The 23,865-nt window shown below is 41.2% G+C and overlaps 1 protein-coding gene across 6 annotated transcripts in view; it reads left to right on the forward strand.

Moving 5' to 3' along the window:
* The first annotated feature begins 14,399 nt into the window (after positions 1–14,399).
* Positions 14,400–23,865, forward strand: part of rnf111 (ring finger protein 111) — a 34,907-nt gene continuing 25,441 nt past the window's right edge. For 3 of the 6 annotated variants that reach the window (XM_040011966.1, XM_040011971.1, XM_040011972.1), the window contains exons 1-2: positions 14,431–14,921; positions 18,609–19,568. In XM_040011966.1, the coding sequence (XP_039867900.1) occupies positions 18,692–19,568 (877 nt within the window). In that variant the 5' untranslated portion in view covers positions 14,431–14,921; positions 18,609–18,691. The other 3 variants (XM_040011967.1, XM_040011969.1, XM_040011968.1) reach the window with 3 other exon arrangements.

Genomic DNA, 23,865 nt, shown 5'->3' on the forward strand with positions numbered 1-23,865 from the left:
TTATTTTGTTGTTTCAGTGACATTAAATTTAAAGCGTGTCCTGGGTCTGCCCCGGGGCCTCCTCCCAGTGGGACATGCCTGGAACACCTCACCCAGGAGGCGCCCAGGAGGCATCCTTGTCAGATGCCCGAACCACCTGAGCTGGCTCCTGTCGATTTGGAGGAGCAGCGGCTCTACTCTGAGCCCCTCCCGGATGGCTGAACTTCTCACCCTATTTCTAAGGGAGAGGCCAGCCACCCTTCGGAGGAAGCTCATTTCCGCCGCTTAAATCTGCGATCTTGTTCTTTCAGTCACTACCCACAGCTCGTGGCCATAGGTGAGGGTAGGGACGTAGATCGACTGGTAAATCGAGAGCTTCGCTTTTACACTCAGCTCTCTCTTCACCACGACGGACCGGTGCAGCGTCCGCATCACTGCGGCCGCAGTGCACCAATCCATCTCTCGATCTCCGGCTCCCTTCTCCCATCACTCGCGAACAAGACCCCGAGATACTTGAACTCCTCCACTTGAGGCAGGAACTCATCCCCGACCCGGAGTGGACAATCCACCCTTTTCCGGCTGAGAACCATGGCCTCAGATTTGAAGGTGCTGATCCTCATTCCTGCTGCTTCACACTCGGCTGCAAACTGTTCCAGTGCGAGCTGGAGGCCTTCCCCTGATGAAGCCAACAGAACCACATCATCCGCCAAAAGCAGAGATGAGATTCTGAGGCCACCGAAGTGAAAGCCCTCCGCCACTTGGCTGCGCCTAGAATCAGAATCAGAATACTTTATTGATCCCTAGGGGAAATTATTTTTCGTTACAGTGCTCCATTATAAACAAACATTAACAAAGACAGACAATACACTAACTAAGAATAGCACAATATATACAGGCATATAAATATACATAAAGGTCACTTATTAATAAATAGCTGAAAAAGGAAGAACGTGCAAAAAGGGTGTAGCTGTTGCAGTAAACAGTGTGTTAAGTGGATGAGTTGTACAGGGAGATGGCCACAGGCAGGAATGATTTCCTGTGTCGTTCAGTGTCGTTCAGATCGCACTGGCTACAACAGACTCATAGAAAATCCTGAGCATTTTCTGGCAGATGTTGAAGGACCTCAGTTGCCTCAAAAAATAGAGACGGCTCTGGCCCTTTCTGTAAAGTGCTGTGGTGTTTGTAGCCCAGTCGAGTTTATTGTAAATGTGTACTCCGAGGTATTTATAGTCCTCCACAATGTCAACACTGACCCCCTGGATTGAAACAGGGGGCAAGTGTTTCCTGGTCTTCCTGAAGTCCACGATCAATTCCTTGGTCTTTGCCACGTTGAGCTGCAGATGATTCTGCTCACACCACGTGACAAAGGAGTCGACCACAGCCCGGTATTCTGTCTCATCATCCCTGCTGATGCATCCAACCACCGCAGAGAAATCCTGTCCATAAAAATTATGAACAGAATCGGTGACAAAGGGCAGCCCTGGCGGAGCCCATCACCCACCGGGAGCGAGTCCGACTTATTGCCGACAATGCGAACTAAGCTCTTGCAACGGTTGTATAGGGATCGAATGGCCCGTAGCAATGGGCCAGACACCCCATACTCCCGCAGCACCTCCCACAGGACACCCCGAGGGACACGGTAGAATGCCTTCTCCAAGTCCACAAAACACATGTAGACTGGTTGGGCAAACTCCCATGCGCCCTCAAGTATTAGTGGTGTGCGGATCGATACTGAAATATCGATTCTTCCGATACCAGCAATTTATGTTCTAGAATCGATTCTCATATTATTATATCGATATTTTAGTACTCTGGGGTAAATTTGTAGTTTTTCCATTAAAATGAACGCAGTGGAAAGAAATTCGGATCGTCTAATTTGGAAGGAACTACTTCCTCTTACGCCTTTCATAGTCATATGCGAAATACGGCTGTATAAATGTGTCGCAGCCCCTGGCCTGCACACTCACAACAATGGCTGAGCGCAAACAGAGTCATGTGTGGACGTGTTTTACCTCCACAAACAGCCCAGACGCGGTTTGTGATATATGTGGCAAGACAGTGGGGTGTTGTGGCAACACCACTGACCTCGTCAAAGACCTCGGAGTAAATCACATCACAGAATATGATGAGCTTATGTTGAGGCGAACTGAAGAGGAGGACAGGGACACAGACGTCTCTCGCAGAGTCCTTTAGTGCTGCAGGCAGGCAACATGTTCAAATAGCGCACAACTTCAGTTTTTTTTTTATTATTTCTATATGATTATTCTGCATTATTAAGCAATAAAAACAAGTTGTCTGATGTCCTCTAATCATTATGAAGCAATATGGTTATGTTATTATTACAATTACATAATAAAATTATATATTGTATTATGAAATGCAATGAAACATTACGTTTTTGTACAGAGTATCGGTATCGGATCAGTATCGCCGATACCACCCTGAATTTTACTTGGTATCGGATCGGAAAGGAAATCAGTGGTATCGCACATCACTATCAAGTATCCTTGAGAGGATAAAGAGCTGGTCTTTCTATATTCGGTCACTGACTCTGTCATAAGATAAGAACTTTATTTATCCCGAGGGAAAGTATTTTGTCATGCACATGCTCAATGCAGCAAGAGAGACAGAGGAATAAGATATATAATATATACAATAAGAATAATAGTATACAGTAATATGTAGTAGGTAGGATAGTGCAAAATATAATATCAAATAACTCCAACGAAGTAACAATGTAAGTATATCCTGAAAAATAAATAACTTAACTATCAGTGCAGGTGACTCTAAAACGTGACATAGTATTATGCAATTAAATAAAAGAGAGTAGCAGCATATGATGGGGAGATGAAACAAACATTCAATAAAATACTGTTGGGTGATACTGCACGGTCTGAATGGGAACAGAATAACATTGGTATTAATCCTCAGGAAAATCACCTACAGAGCGAGGAAGAGTTGTACAGTCTTATTGCCACTGGTATGAAGGATTTCCTGTGGCGGTCAGTTCTGCATTTCGGGGCGATTAGATTAGTCTTTTGCTGCATGTGCTCCAATGGTTCACCATGGAGGAATGCGTGGGGTGGCAGGGGTTGTCCATAATACAAAGAAGCTTCTTTAGCATTCTCCTCTCAGACACCTCCTCCAGGTTCTCCAGTCTGACACCCAGGACAGAACCAGCCTTTTAAATCAGCTTGTTCAGCCTGTTGGCATCAGCTGTCTTCACCCCACTGCCCCAGCACACAGCTGCAAAGAACCCAGCGCTTTCTACCACAGAGTGATAGAACATGGTCAGCATTTTCCTACCAACATTGAAGAACCTGAACCACCTCAGTAGGAAAAGCCAACTCTGCCCTTTTTTGAAGACAGCAGTTGTCGTGGTCCTGAGTCTGTGGACCCAGTGGTGGACTTTTAGGTTTTGATTATTATCTTGTGTTTTAGGTTCATTCTTGTTGGGAATTTCTTGTTCTCAGGTTTTGTTTCTGTTTTGTATTTCAAGCTCCTTTTGTTGTGTCTCTGTGCCTGGGTCCCACTTGTCCTCGCATGTCTGTGTTAAGCCATGTCTGTGCAACGTTTTTTCTGTTTTTCACCTCTCAAATGTTCTAAGCTTTACGTCAGCCTGTTTCTCCCGGTGTGTTCCCTCTGTCTTCATATGATTTCTCCTGTTGTTTTAAGCCTGTTGTTCTCCTGCCCTGTTTGTCTTGATGTCTTCCGAGTCTGGCGGGTCCTCTACTTTCACATCTGTGGTTTGGTTTCACACCGTTAGTTATTTACAGTTCCTGTCCGCCATCGTCCACCTTAATAACTCACCTCATACCAACCTCTGCCTGCACTTGGGTCCTCACTTTATCTACACACAGCCTGCCTCGCCAGCCGTGACAGCATTGGTGTTATTGCTCCAGTCCAGTTTACAGTCCATGTATACTCCCAGGTACTGGTAGTCCTCAACGATCTCCACATCAGCCCCTCTGATGGTGACAAGGGTAGGAGGAGGAGCATGCTTCTTGAAGTCCATGATCAGTTCCTTTGTCTTTGTGATGTTAAGCTCTAGATGGTTTAACTCACATCACTCAACAAAGCTGTCCACCACACTCCTGCACTCCTCCTGTCCGTCCCTGATACAGCCCACAATGGAAGAGTCATCAGAGAATTTCTGCAGATGACATCACTAAGACTTGTACCTGAAGTCAGATGTGTAGAGGGTGAAGAGGAAGGGTGATAAGACAGTCCCCTGCGGCACCCCCGTGCTGCTCAGGATGTTATCAGAGCGGCAGCTCTTCAGCCGAACATGCTGTGGTCGACTTGTTAAATAGTCAGTGATCCAAGCAACCAGTGGGGCGTCCACCTGCATTTCCGTGAGCTTATTCCCCAGCAGTGATGGTCTGATCCTGTTAAAAGCACTAGAGAAGTCAAAGAACATGACCCTCACAGTGCTTCCAAAAATGTCCACCCCAGAATAAGCCTGGTCTAGCAGGTAGATGATGGCATCCTCCACGCCGATACGGGCTTGATAAGCAAACTGCAGGGGCAGCCAAGCAGACGCAGGTGTCTCAGGATGAATCTCTCTAGCATCTTCATGACATGTGAAGTCATTTTCCCTTTCCAGTTCACAATCAGTCTTACCCCAGGTCAAGAATATGTATAAGAAAATTGGCCTAATTTAATATTATTTATAAACATACCTGTCCGATGATTAATTGCATAGGTACATGGAGTCAGGACCTCAGAGCAGAAGCATACGCCATAATGTGTTGTACATTATTATATGCATTTTTCATCTATTGTATTTACAAACATCAAGGAGTCACAAACAAAGAAAGTCCACACCATGGCACATGTTTAAACAAGGAGTGTTAATTGATCAAAATTATTTATTAAACAAATAGACATGGCAATTTTTTCAGCCCCCCAAAAATACATGTTCAAAGCAACACAACGGCAGCCCAATATCAGACAGAATTGTGAACTCCACTCTGTAGAGTGGGCAATAATAATGAAGCAGTTGATTTTATTTTGTAGATTCTAGCTGCTCCTCATATGTTTGGCCACCAGATGTCACCAGAGAGGACTGTGTTGAAAAGCTTTGAGTAATGAACCGTTTTTTCAACACAAGCTTCAATGCTTCAGAAAGCTTTATCTGGCCATCACTAACAGAAAGTGAGCCTTTATTGACAGCGGAACAAAATAACCAACAGGTGGAACATGGAAAATGAGCCAAAACCTAAACTGAGAAAACTAAAAAAAAAACAAAAACATGTACCTGAAACTAGAACCACCTGGAAACGCGAGGAGACGGAGAGCAGAGATTACACAAGGGATGACAAGCAGATAAAGGACAACACACCAGGTAACGAGGGGGATGCACAATAGGAGGGAGACACAGCTGGGATAAATCTCACATAACGGTCCGCAGGAAGTAAAGCAGACTATACTGACAAAGAACCAGGACTATCAAGGTAAAACAGGAAACACACAGGCTGTGACGCTGGTGGGCACCAGTGGGTCTTTCTCCAGAAAACAGCCACAGAGCCGTCTTCAAGCGTCAAACGAACCACCAATCCTTCACAGTCACATGCTTGTGGTCACTGCATCTAGATCGCTGCACAGCTCAGCAGTATTGGTGTGTACTTTTGTGTAGTTTTGAAACTTTTACCTTCATTTTGGAATATTAAAAAAATTACATGATTAGTCATGCCATCTTGCCTATCCCAGCTACCACAGGGCAAGAGGTGCTCCAGTTTTGAAGGGTAAAATTATAGTATTTTACTAATTTGAATATGAATACTTCTTCCTAAACTTGCTAGCTGAAACTCCACCCTCTTACCCTGGCTCAGTTGCAGGGGAGGAGTGGTGCAGTGAACTCAACGGGGCGGTGCCGGGGAGGCAAGGTGAGAACACAGCTGGTGGCGTTTGGACTGAGGACGGTCTGTTTCCCCCTTTTTAGTGACGAGAGAAGTTGGTTTTTGGAAAAGCTGAGACCGGCGCTGACCAGACTGCGGGTTGTTGCACGAAAAGAACCATAAATAAATGTGACATCTCTGAGCATAAAACAGTTCTACACCCTCCAAATACGGTCACTTCTGGTCTGACAATGTCGGGGCTTGTAATGGCCTGATGGACAGTACAGGATCTCCTCTCAGATGCAGCCAGGTGCTGGGGGTGCAGTCAAAACAGTAGTTGTGTTCTACTGGATTTAGGTCATGCGAGCGTTGGGGCCAGCCATTGATATTATGATGATGATGATGATTATTATTATTCCTTCATCCTCCAGGAACTCTCTACATACTCTCACCACATGAGGCCGGGCACTAGGCTGAATCCAGGAGCCACTGCACCATCATAGTGTCTGATAATGTGATGTCATCCTGGTACCTAGTCAGGGTGTACTTACCTAGCTTGTTGATGTTCCTTCACGGATATGCCTCCCTCAGACCGTCACTGACCAACCACCAAACCAGTCGTGATGAATGATGTTACAGGCAACATAGCGTTCTCCACGACTTCTCCAGTACCTTTCAGATCGGTCACATGTGCTCAGGATGAACTTGCTTTCATCTGTGAAATGAACAGAGCATCAGAAGTGGACCTGTGTAACAGGGTCATAAATCACATCTTGTTATAATTACACAAAATGTGTTCTAAACCCCCAAAACTGTTCCGTTTGTACCTGACTTTTAGGACCTCCAAGCCTGTAGTTATGTTTATTATCAGTTAGAGCCCCTCCTCATTGTTCTTCTTCTTTGGTGCAACCCTATAAATACAGTGTACCCCTTTTGCCTCTCTTCTATAATTCCCCTGTGAGAGAGGTGGGTGTCATTTCTTTCCAACACTGTAAAACACACATATAATTCATATTTAGCCACCCTGATGTTTCTGATTGCAATTTTAGTTCAATTATTGTCATCATTATGCCTGTTTTTTGTTAGATGCTATAAATGTGTAGTATGTGTGTGCCATATGTGTGTTCTAGGGAACGTGAACACTAGCATGAATAGATAATTCTTGCTAGCTTGCAAGTTGTGGTGGGTTGAGCTAACCCTCTTCCCCACTGTTTGTATTTGGTCATAGGAGCTGAAGTGGGCAAGCTATTTGGAGGTCTTTCTTTCTTTTACCTTTTATCGTCAGGTATGTCCGATTTCGTGTTGTTGTTTTTTTAATCTTATGTCAAATATGTTACGTGTAAATTCATACTTTATGTTTAATGTAAAAAATAAATGCAGAGACTGCCATCAGAGTGAAAGTGTGGAATCAATGAACACTACCATTGGAAGCTGGAGCTAGAAAAGGACACTGGTTTTTCAGCAGGACTTGTAGAAACCACAGTAAGAGCACTGGACATGAATTCACGCATTGTGGATCTGTCATCAGTGCTGTGGCTTTGAAGTTGAGCAAAACTGATGGTAGAAGTTTCTTCTGAATTCTTCAATTCAGGATTCTGAGTGCAACCAATTTGAACTAGCTACCCAGAATACATTGCAGCGTAAGCCGTGGCTGCCTGTAAGTGAAATGATTAGTTTTTAAAAATACATATATAAAACCCAAACCATATAAACTGCATATAAACATATATACCATACCCACTTGTCTAGGAGGAGATTATATAATGAGGTACAGCTAAATGATTTGTAATCAGTGTATTGCATCTTCATTTACATTTGAACTGTCTGACTTTGTGAATACAGAATTGCATGCCTTCATATGTGACAAGAAAAGCAGATTATTGTCAAGAATCAGAATATGATTAGACTGTTAACCTAAATAAATATAAAGAGGTAGAATTAAATATCAAAATCCAGACAACAAACCAGTTTAAACTGGTTGTTGTCATGACTTCACTGCATGAAATCGTATTTTGCATCTGTGGGAACAAGAGCTGGCTATTTATTTACACAGAACACAACAAATAACCGCAGTACTGAGACCAGCCCTTATCCAGTCACCTAAAATTTAACTGTGGAGCTCACAGGGTCCCGATCAATTCAAGTTTGAAGCAGATCAGGTTAACGCATATCAAAAAGTGGAGGACCGAGAGAAAATGACAGCAGCGACAAAACAAAAAAAAAAAACTTGACAGTAAGAGTTGATTAAAGTTGATCACATTTTATTTTTTACATTTTTAAAAAACAAACACAATTTCTAACAAAAAAAAAAAACAGTTGCCTCAAGACATTTTATACTGTAGAGTAAAGACCCTACGATATAAGAAAGAAACCCCAACAATCTGATGATCCCGTATGAGCAAGCACTTTGGCAACGGTGGGCAGGAAAAACTCCCTTTTAACAGGAAAAAACCTGTGACAGAACCAGGCTCAGGAAGGGGCGGTCATCTGCCATGGCCGGTTTGCGGGTTGATGTTAAGTTTCTTCAGTATTTGAAGAAAAGCGAAACAGCCTTAAGAAAAAGTTTTTTATCCTTTTCCTTAATGAAATCCGACCTATAGGAGGCGCTGCGTTGACTGTTCCTTCTCTGCTGTCTGCACTTGTACAGCTGAATCCCTGGATTTAGAGGAAGATTCTACCAGCTGTTTTTGTTTGACACCCAGCTTCCAAGACATTTCATCTTTTACATGCCATGCAAACCTACTAAATACAGGCTGGTCCTTTTTGCGTGCAGCTGCTCTTTTCTGTCGGTTTCTCTGGATTTCAGCTGCAGTGGCACAGTTGTCAAAAGTGGAAGACAGTCTAGATCCTCCACTGCTCTGTTCTCTGTTTTTTATGATTTCACTTGAGGTAACAAAGTTTTCGTTTTCATTTTCTAGACTGAGGGGTGGGCACACTTTCATGAGATGGGATGACTCCGCGTAGCAATCTACTGCAGGGTCCTCAGGAAGATGTTTCATTGTAATAAAACGATCTCCCAGACCCTCAACAGGTGTCATTCTTTTTACAGGATCCACACATAGCATCCATTTGAACAGGCTTCTCGGATTCTTTGTTTGGCTGTGGGTGGTGTTTGGCTAAATCTCCCATGCATGTGAACTTGTCTGTGATTGATTTACTTTGTTTGATCACAGTGCTTGTATATACTGAATACTGAACTGATATCTTCATTACCCATGTGTGTTTCATTATCCCTTTTCTCTTCCAGAAATATTTCTTGCTGTGCAAAAGTTTTGCGAGATCCCGAGTTAGTTTTGCGAGATCTCGCAAAAGTCCGTCTTAATTTTTTTTTCTCCCATGTCCCCTGCGGGGCTCCGTACATTAGGCCGACCAAGCATGTGAACAAAACTTCCAATCATTTCATATTCACACATACCGGGAAACAGGTGGTAGCCCAATTACAAAAAAGCTGCGACAGAACCAGGAGCCCACATGTCTGCAGATTCAGTCACAGGTATACCCAACATGACCTCAGGGGCCCTGTAACCAAGGGCCTGGATTATGGTGCCACATGGAATGTTTGTAGGACGAGTGGCAAACCAAAATCAATAAGTTTAACTTTAAACGGCTGTCAAGACTGATTTACAAGCATGATGTTATCAGGTTTGATGTCCGCATACAATATACCTATGCTCTTCAGAGCGGTAAGAGCTACAAACATCTGCTTTAAAATGACCCGAATCTCATAGAGAGCGAGTGGATGGCAGTACCTGTGACTAAAAAAAAAAATCAAACTAATGTCTAGCATTTCCATTGAAATAAAGGCGCACTATTTGTACTCGAAGATTTCATAGTACTTTACCAAATTGCACCGATCCTTGTCCAAAGCACTCATCTTTTTTTTTTTTACAACCTCGGCCTGTTTTCCAAGCCATCCTTTTGCATTCCCTTTTAGCAACCTTGACTGCAGGGGCGATTTTAGCCCATTTTTGGGGGTGCTTCAGCAAAATGAATCAAAGCACCCCCAAAGATTTCTTGCTGTTTTTGACAATATTTGCTGTTTGTGTGACACACTACTAAAATATAAAAAGCATACAGTACATAGGTTGAGACGTAACATTTTAACAATAAAAGTATAGATACCCCCCCTCTCAAAATGGTTTGTTCCAGCTCTCCCCTGCTCTGGCTCTAGCGCCGTTGCTGCCAGAGCGATGGTGGCTGAGACGCAGCGGAGCGGAGGCGTAAGTGCCTGGCTTAAAACAGGACATGTTAGCTGCATTTAACCTTAAGTTACTCTTTATATAGTTAGGTAGGAGTCACACCATGTTTCTTTTTGGCTGAAAAACATTACACCCAGGTAACCTGCAGTGTTGAAAACGTGTTTTCCAATGATGTTTGCTACCCTACAATCCATCCTACGCTGTAGTAAATTCAGCGACATTTGACCGTCCTGTTGCTCCCATTGAAATGTATACAGCCTATTTAAAATCTAAAACTTAAAATTGTCCTAGCCTACTGTTGTTACCACTGTCCTGTTTGAAATGGAAGGAGAGAATCTGGTTATTTTGTCATTTGTGCCGATATTAAACCCAGGAGCCACATTCAGGTAAAAGTGTAATAACAAATGATCCGTCAATAAAGGATAATGTTGGATCAGTGTTTCAATATTCATATCTTTTATTAGATTTACATGTGGTTTGGTTATTTACCTTGTGGTGAAAACACACTGAGAGAGGACTTTTTTATTAGTGATCTTAATAGTATTTTTTTTTTCATATTAATGTAATTTTTCATCTAATTGAATACAATCTATTTGTGTATGATTGTCAGTCCAAAGAGGGAGAGAGGAAAGAGGGGAACGTGAGGAGAAAGTACAAGTTCAGGAAGAACCAGGTAAGGAAAAAGACAGGGAACAGTGGCAGGCGAAACAGAAACTGTTTAACCGCTTGAGACAGTTGACCACCAAAAGTGATTTGCCAACTTCAAGGTGAGGCGACATGGGTTAAAATAAAAGAAAAAAATCTGCAGAGCCATAGTAGTATCGTCAATAAAGATCTTTTCATACATTGTACCATAGGCAAAGTTGCCTCCATTTTTACAATTTTTTAATCAATATTTTGTACATTTGTGCATTTCAAGGACTCTATTTTTGGAGTGTATTTTTATATATCTGTATTGTATTATACATACACATTAAAAGTTAATCTCTGTCCAAAAAATGCACTTAGTTTACTTTTTACTCACTATGAGCATCATACATTATTCTTCATTCTTCTTCTTCTTCTTTCTTGATGAATTTAAGAATCTTATGAATTATTATGGAAAATTTGCAGACTTGCACAGAGATGGTAAAATTATGATGACTGATAACGGAGATGAAGACAACAGATGATGAGGACAGGGAGGAACAGGGGTTTAAATACACCAAGGAGACAGTCAGAGGGAACTTGGAACAACTGGAGACATTTAGGGATGCAGGGACTGACAGAGACAGGGAAGAAGACTCATCATGATGAGTAAAGTTTATCTTGCCTGGCTGGGCAGCTCTCTGAGTGCTCAGCACCCCCAAAGCTCTGATCCTAGAATCGCCCCTGCTTGACTGCTACCGTTTCAAATGTGTCCAATTTTACGCATTGCACCACTCGCCCAAAACTTCCTCCTCCTCCGAGCCTTTTTACTATGTATTTACATGTTTTACTAATGCTAAACGTTTTAGCAACAAACGTGGTAAAAAAATAAACAAACAAAGAACAAACAAACAAACATTAAAATCCCGATACAACAGCGACATGTCCTCAGCTGCCTGTGATCTTTTTTCTTTTTAAAGTTTTACATCTGCAGGACTTGAAGTTATCTGTCACGGCTACGCTGGCAGACCGTGGGAATGTGGGGAAAATAGAACCCAAAACGCAGGACTCTGTGCGATCAGTGCAGTGCATTTATTTACAGTGATGTAAATATTACACAATGAATCCCCGTGTGCGCCCGGTGTTCCCACCGTGCCGTGTCCGTGCTCTGTTTGTCCGTGCCTGCTGCCTTCTCGTTTCCGTACCCCTACCGGGAAATAACAGAGGCAGCCGTTAGTACAAATAACTTCACTGTGGCAAGCTCCCACTCACAAACCGACTAGCTGGAGAACTGCAGGAAGTCTCACGCAACAATCCAGCATCGAGGAGCTCTCAGCCACGCTGCTATGTCCTTTGATGTTAAAGAGTGTCTATAAATTCATGTTAAGCCAAAGGGTAAAACATGTTTGAAATGCTACGAGTTGTAAGATGGAACAGATTTCACAGTCATCTGTGGCAACTAACAGTAATGTGGAAATTGGTGAGAATGCTGTCGTCCAAAGTAATACGTGTAAATACTCCCACTGCTGCTTCCTGGAGGGGTTTTGAGATTAAGGAATTGTACCACACTTGGTGTTTTCTGTAATTTAATTTGATTACTCTTAAATCTTTGTTTTACATTTCATTTGTTGATATCTAGTGTGGATGCGATTAAGCATTGTTCTTCTACTTTTAATCTTCCGTAAGTTCAATACTGTTCAACTTAGAAAAACCATTCAACCACCATTAGATTCCTCTTCTTTTGGACACGCGTGCTTGTATTTTTTTCCCCCTGATTTTTAACTTTTAGGGCAGCGCGATGGTTAGCACTGTTGCTGCACAGCAAGAAGGTCCTGACTTCAATTCCACCATCAGGCCTCGCATGTCCTCCCTGTTTGTGTGGGTTCCCTCCGGGTACTCCAGCTTCCTCCCATGACTGTCTATTTGTAAAAATAGACAGCCAATGGTGAAAAGAAAGCACACTAATCAAAATATATGACATGTTAAACCAAGTACACCCCTCAATGATTTGATAACTGGTAGAGACACAATCAGCCATTTTCTTTTTGACTTCATCAGTCTCTTATATCATAGTGGAGGGATTGGGGCCCACTCTTCTTTTTGACATTTCTTCACTTTTCTGAGGTTTGCTGACACTTGTTCTTAAGGTCAGCTGTCTTAAATTTCCAGCACAGCATATCAGTCAGGTTCAGGTCTGGACTTTGATTGGTCATTGCGGCACATTGATTTTCTTTTTCTCCCATGCTGCTGTATATTTTCTGCTGTGCTTGGGATCACTGACATGTTGCATGACCTGATTTAGGCCAAGTTTTAGCTGCTGGACAGATGGCCTCACATTTGATTCTAGAAAACTCCGAAATGCAGAGCAGTTCATGTTTGAATTGATGGCTGCAGGGTGTCCAGGTCCTGTGGCTGCAAAACAAAACAAACCTTCACCCTACTGTGCTTGACAGCTGATATGAGGTGTTTCTGCTTATATGAGGTGTGTGACTTTCTCCAAATGTGGTGCCCTGTATTATGGCCATACAGCTCCACTTTGATCTCATTTGTCCAAAGGACATTGTTTCAGACGTCTCAAGGTTTGTCCAAATGCAACTTTTCAAACCTAACCCTTGCTGTCATGTCTTTTTAGAGAGAAGAAGCTTTCTCCTGGCAACACTTCCAAGCAAGCAGTGTTTCTTTTTAAAAAAAAAATTGTTCTGTTATGAACTTTAATCATAACATCCTAAAAGAGTCTGACATGTAACACTTGTTTATTTTAGCAGTTTTTCTGAGCATTGCATGGTCTGACCTTGGGGTGAGTTTACTCACAGGTCCTCTCCTGGGAAACCTCAGAGCTGTCTTGAATGTTATCCACCTGTGCATAATCGTTCTAACTGTAGAATGATGAATTTCAAATTGTTTTGAAATAGTCCATTAACAACTGCTTCTCTACGATCTGATGAATTTTACTCCCAAGCATTGTGTTAACATAAGACACAGATCGGCAAAATGCCAAAATTTCTACTTTTATTGAGGCGCTCACACTTGCTGATGATCAGTTACACAAGTGCATTTGATTAGCAGAAACTGGCTGTTTCGTACTGTCTTAATTCCTATGAAAGCAGTGAGTATGGACTTAGTATTTTTCACACACACTGCTTCTACATGTTGGCTGAATTTTTCTTATATAAATAAAGGCACAATGTAATACGTCGTGTTTTTAAGGGAACTGAGGTTGTATTTGTCTATTTTTAGACTTGCAAAGCGGCAGATTAATTTCATTAAGTCCTGATAAAAAAAATAATAATACCGTAGAATCAAAGTGACTTCATTTTCATATTACTATGTCAGGATCTAGCTTGTTCCTGTTCTTCTTTTTATTTTACATCATTGGATGCATGTGGCGATATTAGTTTAGTTTTTGTTTTTTGTAAAAGAATAGTACTTAATATTAAAAAAAATCTTGCATCTATGCTCATAAAAAACCTATGTCTACTAGTAGACACTAGTGGGCGTGCTAGTACTTGAAATAGAGGCTCGAATAACGCTACATAATCTTAAATTAACTCCGGCAATAGGATTAAACACCTATAACTACACCGGTGTTCTACTCTTTTCTTGTTGGCAGAAAAAAAACAGAAAGAGAGACTCTCCCGTCTGGGTTGTAACGACCATTTTATATTGTTGTTATTATTATTTTTTTAAGGCACACTTTTCAAGAGTAAAGAACCTGTCGTAAAGTGTCGTAAAAGTAGATGGCGGGGGTTCAGCGCCCCCATGCGGCATTACGGGCAATGACTGCATTGTAGAAGCGGCCAGCCAAGAGACGACCTGCTGGGTAAACAACAGTGGATGCCTCGGAAGGCAGGAATGGGAACTTCGTCGAGGGCAAACAGTGAGATTTTTTTATCTTGTCACATAGAGAAATAACACGGAGGTCGTATTGTCTCGTCCGAGTCGACTGGGTTTCCATTTCGAGCCAAAATGGCTGATAATAATCGAGTATTTACTGAGTGAAGTGGGGCTAGCGTTAGCTTAGCTCGTAGCCATCCGGGGCCCACTGCCTTCGATTTTGCTTCTCGGCACGGCTCGGGACTGTGTTGCCAGTTTCACAATCCCGGCCGCTACAGTCCTCCGGGTCGCGATTTCTGCGTGCTAGGCCTGCCTAGTTGCAGTTCGGGTAACACATAGAAAACTACCTGTTTTCACTACTTGTCACTATTTCCTGCAGGATTCAACCCCGCATGTTGCAAAAAGGACGGTGACACATTTTGAAAAAAGGATTTGGACACAGGTACGTGTTGTCTTTGTTGTCTTCTGTCTGGGATATTTATCAGGCAACGGCTTGCTGTCCACTCTGGTTTCTCTCGATTCGTTATCGTAATATTGGTAGCTGATATTGTGGTGTAAGTGCTTTCCTAATAAAGCGACATTATCCAGCCTCAGTCACTTCGGCACCGTTTATGGGACATACAGAGAGAGAGAGACAGACAGACAAGCAGGCAGACAGCAGCTGGGCTTATTGTAATTGTTAAGCGTTGTAGAAAGTATGCTTAGCCCCCAGCTTCAGGCTCGATACTGCCAGCCTAAATAAATCTATGTATCTGTGTTTTTGCTTGCCTAATCAGTTGTTAGTGGTCAGAAAGCACTGTGGGTATCGTTAGAGCTCAGCAGTACTGAATCAGTCGTACATCTTGAATTGGTTTGCTGTTGCCATTTCTGATTGCACCCACCCCCATGTATTTTCTACTATAGATAGGCACCAGTTAACGTGGTAGAACTACCCCTTTTCTTCGTGATCTTATCGCCTGCATTAGAGATCAGCAGTATTATGGTGCAGCTTTGAGCCTTTGGGATTTTTTTCCCCTTCAGGGCTGTCCTCTGAGGCCCCTGAATTCATGCTTGTCATTGCGCAGCTTTTACAGTGAGATCTGAAGCACTCTCACTTATGTGTTAGAGATGTATATAAAAGCATATAAGACCATTGTTGCGTGTGCTTTTCACAGTTATGCTAAATACTTAAGCAAATCACTCTCTGCTCACATAAAACCCAGCATCCCCTTTGACAGAAGTTGCATCTTCAGGTCAAGTGACAGCCAGGGTGCTGTTGTGCAATATGCTGCTAATGGACGTCACTTGTGCATTTGGCTTTTCTCTGTCTCAGGAAATGCTCTGTAACCTACACGAGTTGCACAAATGTACATACCAAAGCAGTGCAGTGCATTTTACTCAGACCGTTCCAGGAGCATGTTGAACTGTGTAGTAGTTTTTTTTTTTAAAAAATCCTTATTTTGTATCTTAAAAAGAAACTGTTTACTTTTGCTATCAACTGACTTTGTGTCTGTCCTAAATGCATGCAGTGTTCTTCATGTTTGGCATTTTAGCTTTTAGCTCCATTTTTTCTAAAAGCAGATTGAAGCAGGAAATTGAAATCCAATTCATATTGTTGTGAATTGTGTGTTCCCAGCACACAATGTGGACAGGGACTAGCAAAGCACTGATTTCATATTTTTGTGTTGTGTTACATCACTTGTACTTCCAGATGGCTGCATAGACAGAGTTGGTACAATATGTTCCCAAATTATATTCTGAAATAGTAGCATCATGAATTTGTTTTCTGATTGCATCGGGTCAACAAGTACGACCAGCTTGTTGCTACATGCATACAGTGCAGACTATTTGACTTTGGGTTTACTGATGGTATAAAGCGCCCTAAATCAGAAAAAGTTAGCCAGAAAAATACTGATCTGCTTTTTAAGAGATGATCAAATAGTTTGTTCGTGCTTGAAAATACCTTATACAGAACCAGACTGATTGTGTTAATGCCAATATTTGGGAAGTTTAAAATTTCTCTATCAATATATTTGCAACTGTTGAGGTACATATAGTGTATTATAGCTTTACTGAAAAATGAACATGATAGGATTGCTGATTATTAACCCTTCAGTACCTAACCTATTGTAAAGTCCCTGCTTGGCTCCATTCTGGTGCTACTCTACTGCATTTGCTGCAGTAATCTTTGAGCCTTAGCTGTTCTGATGGAAAAACTATGTGATGTTGCTATTACCCCCAGGGGTAACATATTTCTCTGCATTATAATCAGTAAAACGAAAGATTCTGATGCCAAAACATGAATGCTCATATGGTATATTAAATAAGCCAGTATCCACTTATACATGGATATATAGGTCAGGCTAGGATCCCATGTTCTACAGTATGTAAACAGAATGTTTTCTGCCCTTTTTAATAGCAATTTTAAAGCCTTTTCTATTACAGATTTCTAATGTGTACCTTTGCAGTCCATATGTTTCCAAGCACAAATCCAGGATTGCCAATAATGCCAAGCTATGCAATATATTTATTATGTAATATATTGCAAGAAAGTATTCTGCTTTACATCTACTGAATTCTGGATTTGATTTGATATTTATGATTGAATTAAAAGCAGTTTCCAGTTTCACTGATCACTAAATGGCATCGTGATTTTCTTGACAGTTTGGAAACAGAGCCCTATCGGTTTTTATACTCCATGTTGGTGCAAAGAGCACTGTTGACTGCTGTGTGCTTTTAGAATGTACACGTGGAGTCACGGAAATTGCTTTTTTTTGTTGTATGTGCAAAAATGGTTTAAATTTCACAAATGACTGGGTTTGTCGTTGTTCTGAGAGACTTCAAAACCACTGTGAAAAAATTTCCCACGGCACCAGAGTGAAAGAGGCTTCTTCTCTTCACAGATACACGTTGGTGCAACTCATATAGTCTCAGAGTCATGAAATAAACGCAAGAATTTGTCTCCCTTTCAGATTTTTTTTTAAAATTTTTGTCATGCTTTTCTTGGTATCCACAACAATGCAAACATATCAGGTCTGTTGACTCATCATTACTTTGAGTCAGCCTATGGGTATTTATTTACTGTCTTTAATCAGCAGCTTGGGGTCATTCTGTGTTAATTTGTATGAGAAAACAAAATGACCTGTTCAGTGAATAGATTGTCTTGTATTTAGACGGTGAGGTATTGTTTTAGATGAATTACTGTTTCTTCGTGTTGTTGATTGGCCAGTGAAATGTCAAAAATGTTTACCTTGAACAATTCAGTGCAGAATGAAAATAGAAGTATAATTGTCTTACAGTCTATTTAAAAAATGCTGCATTTGGTTAAGGATATTAAGAATGAAGACTTGTTCGTGCATTCATGCACTTCTCGGAGTCAGGAAGTCTAGCTCCAGCCTAGCTGTGTTCATGTGCTCTTGAGTTGGAATAAGGAAACACAGTTTAGTCCTGAAAGACGACATGATAAATCATTGCTAGGAGTGATTAAATAACTTGTTGACAGCTGTTTGCAGGTTTTATCCAGCTCATTATTAAAGTATTCAAATAAAAATATTCTCAGACTTTGTTTAGTTTTGTTTTTTAGTTTCAACATGAATGAGTGTTTACTTGAATTAAGAAATGATTATTTTCTCCTTTTAAACACCATCAGTACAGAACAATCATCTACTATTTCTCTTTTATGCATCTTAGATTAAATGTATGTTTCTTACCTGTTTTTGCATCTAGTGTTTTTTGTTTGTCTGTTGTTGTTTTGTTTTTGTTGTAGGATAGGCTGCAGAGGCCATAACAGAGTCCATCAGTAGTTGATGCTTTTGGTTTTCCCTCTTCGTGTATTTTCTTCTGGATGTGTAAACAAACATTTACATTTACTTCAGTTTAAATGATGTCTGTAAGGCAGATTTTAGTCATGTTTGAAGAACACTGAAAAGCACATGATTGAATTGTCTTATTTAGTTAAGTTGGTCAATTGAAGCTGCCTGACTACTGAGGACTTTAAGTGTGTTTACTGTGTAACATAGACTATTAATACCTCATCCATCAGACCTACATTGAGCTGACAGTACTCATTCACATTTTGCTTATTTTATTTTCTGTTTCTTTGTTGACTGACCTGTGTTATTTAACTCTTACATTTTCCCCCCTTTTCTAGGTTTGGTGACATGCAGTGGTGAGAAGCTTTGGAATTAATGCAAGTTCACTTGGTTTTTGCTCCGTGAGGTCAGACCTGCCACCATGAAGAGTGAGGTGCCGTCTGAGGCCGCCAACAGACAGGAGCATATGAAGGAGCAACTGGTGAATCCCGAACCCATGGAGGCATCCAAGAGCTTCCCTAACAACATGGAGGTGATTGGAAAAGCTGGCAGCGATTTTGAAACTCTTTGTGAGCCGAGGCATCGGCCCCTGAGAGACACAGGGACACATAGAGACTCAGAACGGAGCTTTCCCGGACGTAGAAAACGAAAAGGCCAACAGGCAGGCCCATCAGACTGCTCGCTCAAAGATGGCCACATCAGTGAGAGTTCACTGGCACCTCAGCGTCCCAGAGTAGAACTTATACAGCAACCCAGTGAGGATGAGCATAATCACGAGTCCTCTTTTAGTGACTGTGCTTCATCCCCTTCATCCAGCCTGCGATTCGGGGACTCAGACACTCTTAGCTCGGAGGACGAGGGGGAAGCAGGAGCAACAGGAGGCCAACATAAGGCCCCTGCCCTGACAGGAGGCGGAGCCACTGGAGTCGGCTTGCGCCCTGCTATGGGCCGAACTCGGGGCAGCCGCACTCATAACTGGGTGCGGTCTGATGCTGAGCCCGTGCTGCTGAAGCGGGCGTGCCTGAGCAGCCGGCGGCCTCTACATAGGAAACGCTTTGTGAAAACGGCTCCTGGAGGAGGTCAGCGGACTCAGAAGCAAAAGGAGAGACTACTACAACAGAGAAAGAATCGTGAAATGTTTGCACGCAAGAAGTATGCTCTACACCACAGCACCAGTAGTTCCAGTGAGGAGCTCAGCGGCGACTTGTCCTCTGAATCTTCTACTGAAGCAGAGGATGAGATGTATGTAGATGTCAGCAGCACTAGCAGCCAGACCAACAGTGCTGCGGTGGCCTCAGGTAATCACTAACCCTTACTTTGTTACACATTTATCTCTGTGTTACATTACTTTGTAGGATTAGTTTTTAGTGCTTAATGAATTGACAAGTAAGGGAATAATTTATTTTCTCAGTAACCAGTCTGTAAAAGAAAGATTAGATTGTTTGGACATGACATGGGGTAAGATGGGTTTTATATGTACCAGCAGGCAAAATTATACACCACAGCCTGGGCATTTATTTTTCCATTATGTAATGGGTTGTTTTCAGCTCTTTGAAAAAAAAAAAAAATCACCACACTTGTAACATTATGATGGAAATTATTTCTCCTAAACATCACGGTCACCATGATCTCTAATGCTGCACAACCATCCAGCATGAATTAACATATTTTAATTGAAGTACGTTGATGCAATGTTAAATTAACATGCACTGAAAAGCGGAACAGAAAAAACAGAAATGGCTCGTGAGGTCAACACGTGTCGTGCAGCTTGCACTGACTGCTTTTAATCACAATAAAGGTTGTTAGTGTGGTAGATTAAAAACAAAAATACATATATATAAATTACTGTAATATTCATACAGTAATGTGCAAAAGTATTGAGTCACTCCTTATTTGTTTATATTTTGCTTCCAAAGAGCCAGGATTCAATCAGTAGTTATCCAGACTTTTAAACTGTCTCTTTGGACATTAACTGCTATTTTTTTTAATTCCCTTTCAATCAGGTCCTTGTACTTGATCATTTTCAGAGGAATACTTTCTTTTTTTGTCAAGAGATGGACGAGCACTGTCCACAAATAACAGACATCTTAGCAAAGGACCAACAGTCTGGCAGGCATAAACATAAGTTTTTTGGCCAACAAGGTGATTGACAGAGAGCTATTAGCCAAAAACTTACCTACAATGGTGTGCAGAGCGTCGTTAAAAATTGGAGGAAACTAGGCAAAAGAAGAACTGACAGGCTTAAAATACTATCAAAGGAAGACGGAGAGTATCTGAAAGTCATGTCTCTAATAGGAAAGCATCTGATTGACAACAATTTAAATTTTCACCATGACAACGATCCTAAACACACTGCCAATTCAATAAAAGCATATTACATATAGTGGAACAATATGAGTCATTATCAAAGCACTGTGGGATCATCTTGAATCGAGAACAGAACAAAAAATTTGAATGTCTTTCGAGAAGCCTAGAGAACTATTCCTTAATACTACTTAACAAAATTACAAGAAAACCTGGCTAACACAGTTCAGACTGTGTTTAAAAATAAAGGAGGTTGTACCAAACATTGACTTTCAAGATGTTAGAACTGTATAGTTCACCTATTACACCAATTGCCCCAATTTCCCTTTTCCTAACAAAAAAATATAGAGAAATGAAGACTGACTCAAGAGTTGCAGAGTACGGAATTTTTATAGACTTCCTGTTCCCTCACAGCACAATCAGGATCTAATTCTCTGGTGTAGAAGTTTAATGATGAAAAGTATCTCATTTGTTTCTATAGTTGGAGCCACTAGCTCTTTAGGTGTGCTGGTACAATTTTGGACTTCAGGTTTGGTTGGGTAGGGTCTCCTACTCCATAATTACTGCAGAATCGCAGATAAACAATAGCATCACTATTAGGGCGGGGTGACATAGAAGTTTTAGGTGCAACCATTAGAGCAGTCCTACCCATATATCGCACAGTGTGAAAAGAATCTCAGTAGTGCACAGGTGAGAGAAACACACATTTCCAGGATGAAGAGATTTTTGTATGTTTAATACAATAATGATTGATTTAGGCAATCATAATTAACATAAATGGACAGATATCAGCTGAACAGCTAAAATGCTTTTGTGATAACATGTTTTAGCTTTTTTTCCCTAACAGTTTAACCTTCGACCTATAGACCAGTGTGTTTTTAACTGTGTAAAAGGGCTCACCTGTGTCTGCTCTTCAATGTAACATTTGCACACTGTGTTCTTCACCAATTAAAACGCTCGGGGTGAGAAAAAAAAAGGTTATGGCGACAAGACAAATGACTGTCTCTCAAAATGCACCATCAGATTACGGTGTAATTTAAACATTAAATCATAAGTCATAAAGACCCTCTTTACTTTCATTTAATAATAATGATGGGTCAGTAGAGCTGGGCGATAGAACGATAACGATATGTATTGCGATATAACTTTTTCTCGATAGAAAAATTAAACTATTGCGATAGACCTCGCCGCTCTTGTCCTCTTAAAAAAAAACAAAAAAAAAACAAAACAAAAAAACAGCCAATCCAAATTAAGTAGCGCAGAGCCGAACCAATCACAGCCGCAGCGTCACGTCACGTGACTTGTTACGTACAGCACAAGTGCCAAGCCGCACATGTGTATTTGTTTGGGAAGCAGCCAGCCACCGTACCGCCCGGGTAATGGAGGAAATGAGTGTGCCGACTAGAAAAATCAACCGAGCGTGACCGAAGGTTACCGAAGAGAAAACGGATGATGGTTCCAATGCCGGAGAGATTGTCGAACGGAAGAGCCATAGAAGTTCCGTAGTGTGAAGGTATTTCGGCTATTTCAAGTCTGACAAAAAACAGAGTAGCGTGCACTGTAAATTGTGCCGAAAGCAAGTCTGGAAATACAATAAACTGGTGCATGCTCAGGCTACGTCCACACGTACCCGGGCATTCTTGAAAACGCAGATCTTTCTATGCGTTTGCACCTTTCGTCCACACGTAAACGGCGTTTTTGGTCACTGAAAACGAAGATTTTTAAAAACTCCGGCCAGGGTGGATATTTTTGAAAACTCAGTTTTTGCATTTACGTGTGGACTAGAAAAACGGAGAAAACGCAGCGTCAAAGGTGTGCGCAAGGTGTGCGCATTTTTTGACGTCACACCGTTATTGTTTCGGTGAAATGAATTTCTACAATACTGTTACTGTTAATTCTACTCTCTGCAGTGTTTAAATGCTTACATACACACACAGTTACTGTCCCTCCACACATACGACTCGGTTCTGCTTCTATGCCCCAGCTTTGTTTACTTTTTCCCACCGAGGCTTCTAGACTTCTGATTGGCCAACATTTCTGCACGGTTAGGAATCTAGCGCCACCTGCTGTTTTGGCATGTTCATAGCAGCGTTTTCCTTCATTTCTGCCTTTATGTGTGGACGGGATTATCTTTTAAAACGAAAACGGAAAATCTCCGTTTTCAAAAATACCCGTGTACGTGTGGACGTAGCCTCAGTCTCTGACTGGAAGCGCTAATTCGTCATTCGGCTTTTGTCAGACTAAAGTAACTGTTAAAACTGTTTGAAAAGCTAAGCTATACAACAAGGAGAGATTGAGAATTTCCTTTTAGTTCTCAGTGTATTTGATATTGACAAAAGTTAGTCAGTTTTGTCTGTTCTTCTGTAAAACAAACTAAGATTTATTTTTAGAATTAATATTTTGTTTCTAAGTGGAATTGACAATTTAGTAGTCTGTTTCGTTTGATCTATTTTGAAACTTAAACGCTTTAGCGGCTGCCTTTTGTGTAGTTTGCAATATTTGCCTTTATTTATCTGAAAAAGTCTCATGTTCCTTAAGTACATCTACCCTGTTGAACTTATTATTACTTATTATTATTATTTAAATATTTAAATAAAAACAAGCTGCTGATTATTTCACATTTTACTTGTGAGCAACAGCACATTTAAATCTTACAAATATAGTTATTTGGCTTATATCGTGATATATATCGTTATCGCCTGAAATGAAAAAAACATATCGTGATATGAAAAAATCTTATATCGCCCAGCTCTATGGGTCAGTGTAGCTGTTATACACACACATGTGTATAACATGTTCAGAAGCATGCATGTGTCCGAACACATCTGTCTTGCAAGGTTACATGCGGTGATTGACATGAAGCCATAGCGAGGTAGATTCAATTGTGAATATTATAATAATTATACCACTGAAATAATACAACAGTGTGCACTGCAATCTGAAAGCACAAATGGGAAAACCAGAGTGAAACTAACCACAGAGGTTCAAGTAGAAGCTACTGAAGTGCTGAGCTCCAAACACAGAACTACTTTACCGAGATCTTGCAGTAACGTCCAGCACAGTGTCAGGACACAGCCAAAGCCAGATTTATGGTCCCATATTTGCGTCCATTTGTGTAGCTTAGGTTTGGTGACATGCAGTGGTGAGCCAAAGTTGAGAAAGTCCTTAGTTGTTTTTAACACTCTGTTTCACTGTATTACAAAGAACTTCTTTAAATAGTTTGACTTCTTTCAGGCTAAGCTGAAAACTAAACAAGAGTAGTCAGCATTCCAGATAATTTTTAAACTGCCC

The sequence above is a fragment of the Simochromis diagramma genome, unplaced genomic scaffold, assembly GCF_900408965.1.
Source record: "Simochromis diagramma unplaced genomic scaffold, fSimDia1.1 OVJJ01000603.1, whole genome shotgun sequence".
NCBI lineage: Eukaryota > Metazoa > Chordata > Actinopteri > Cichliformes > Cichlidae > Simochromis > Simochromis diagramma.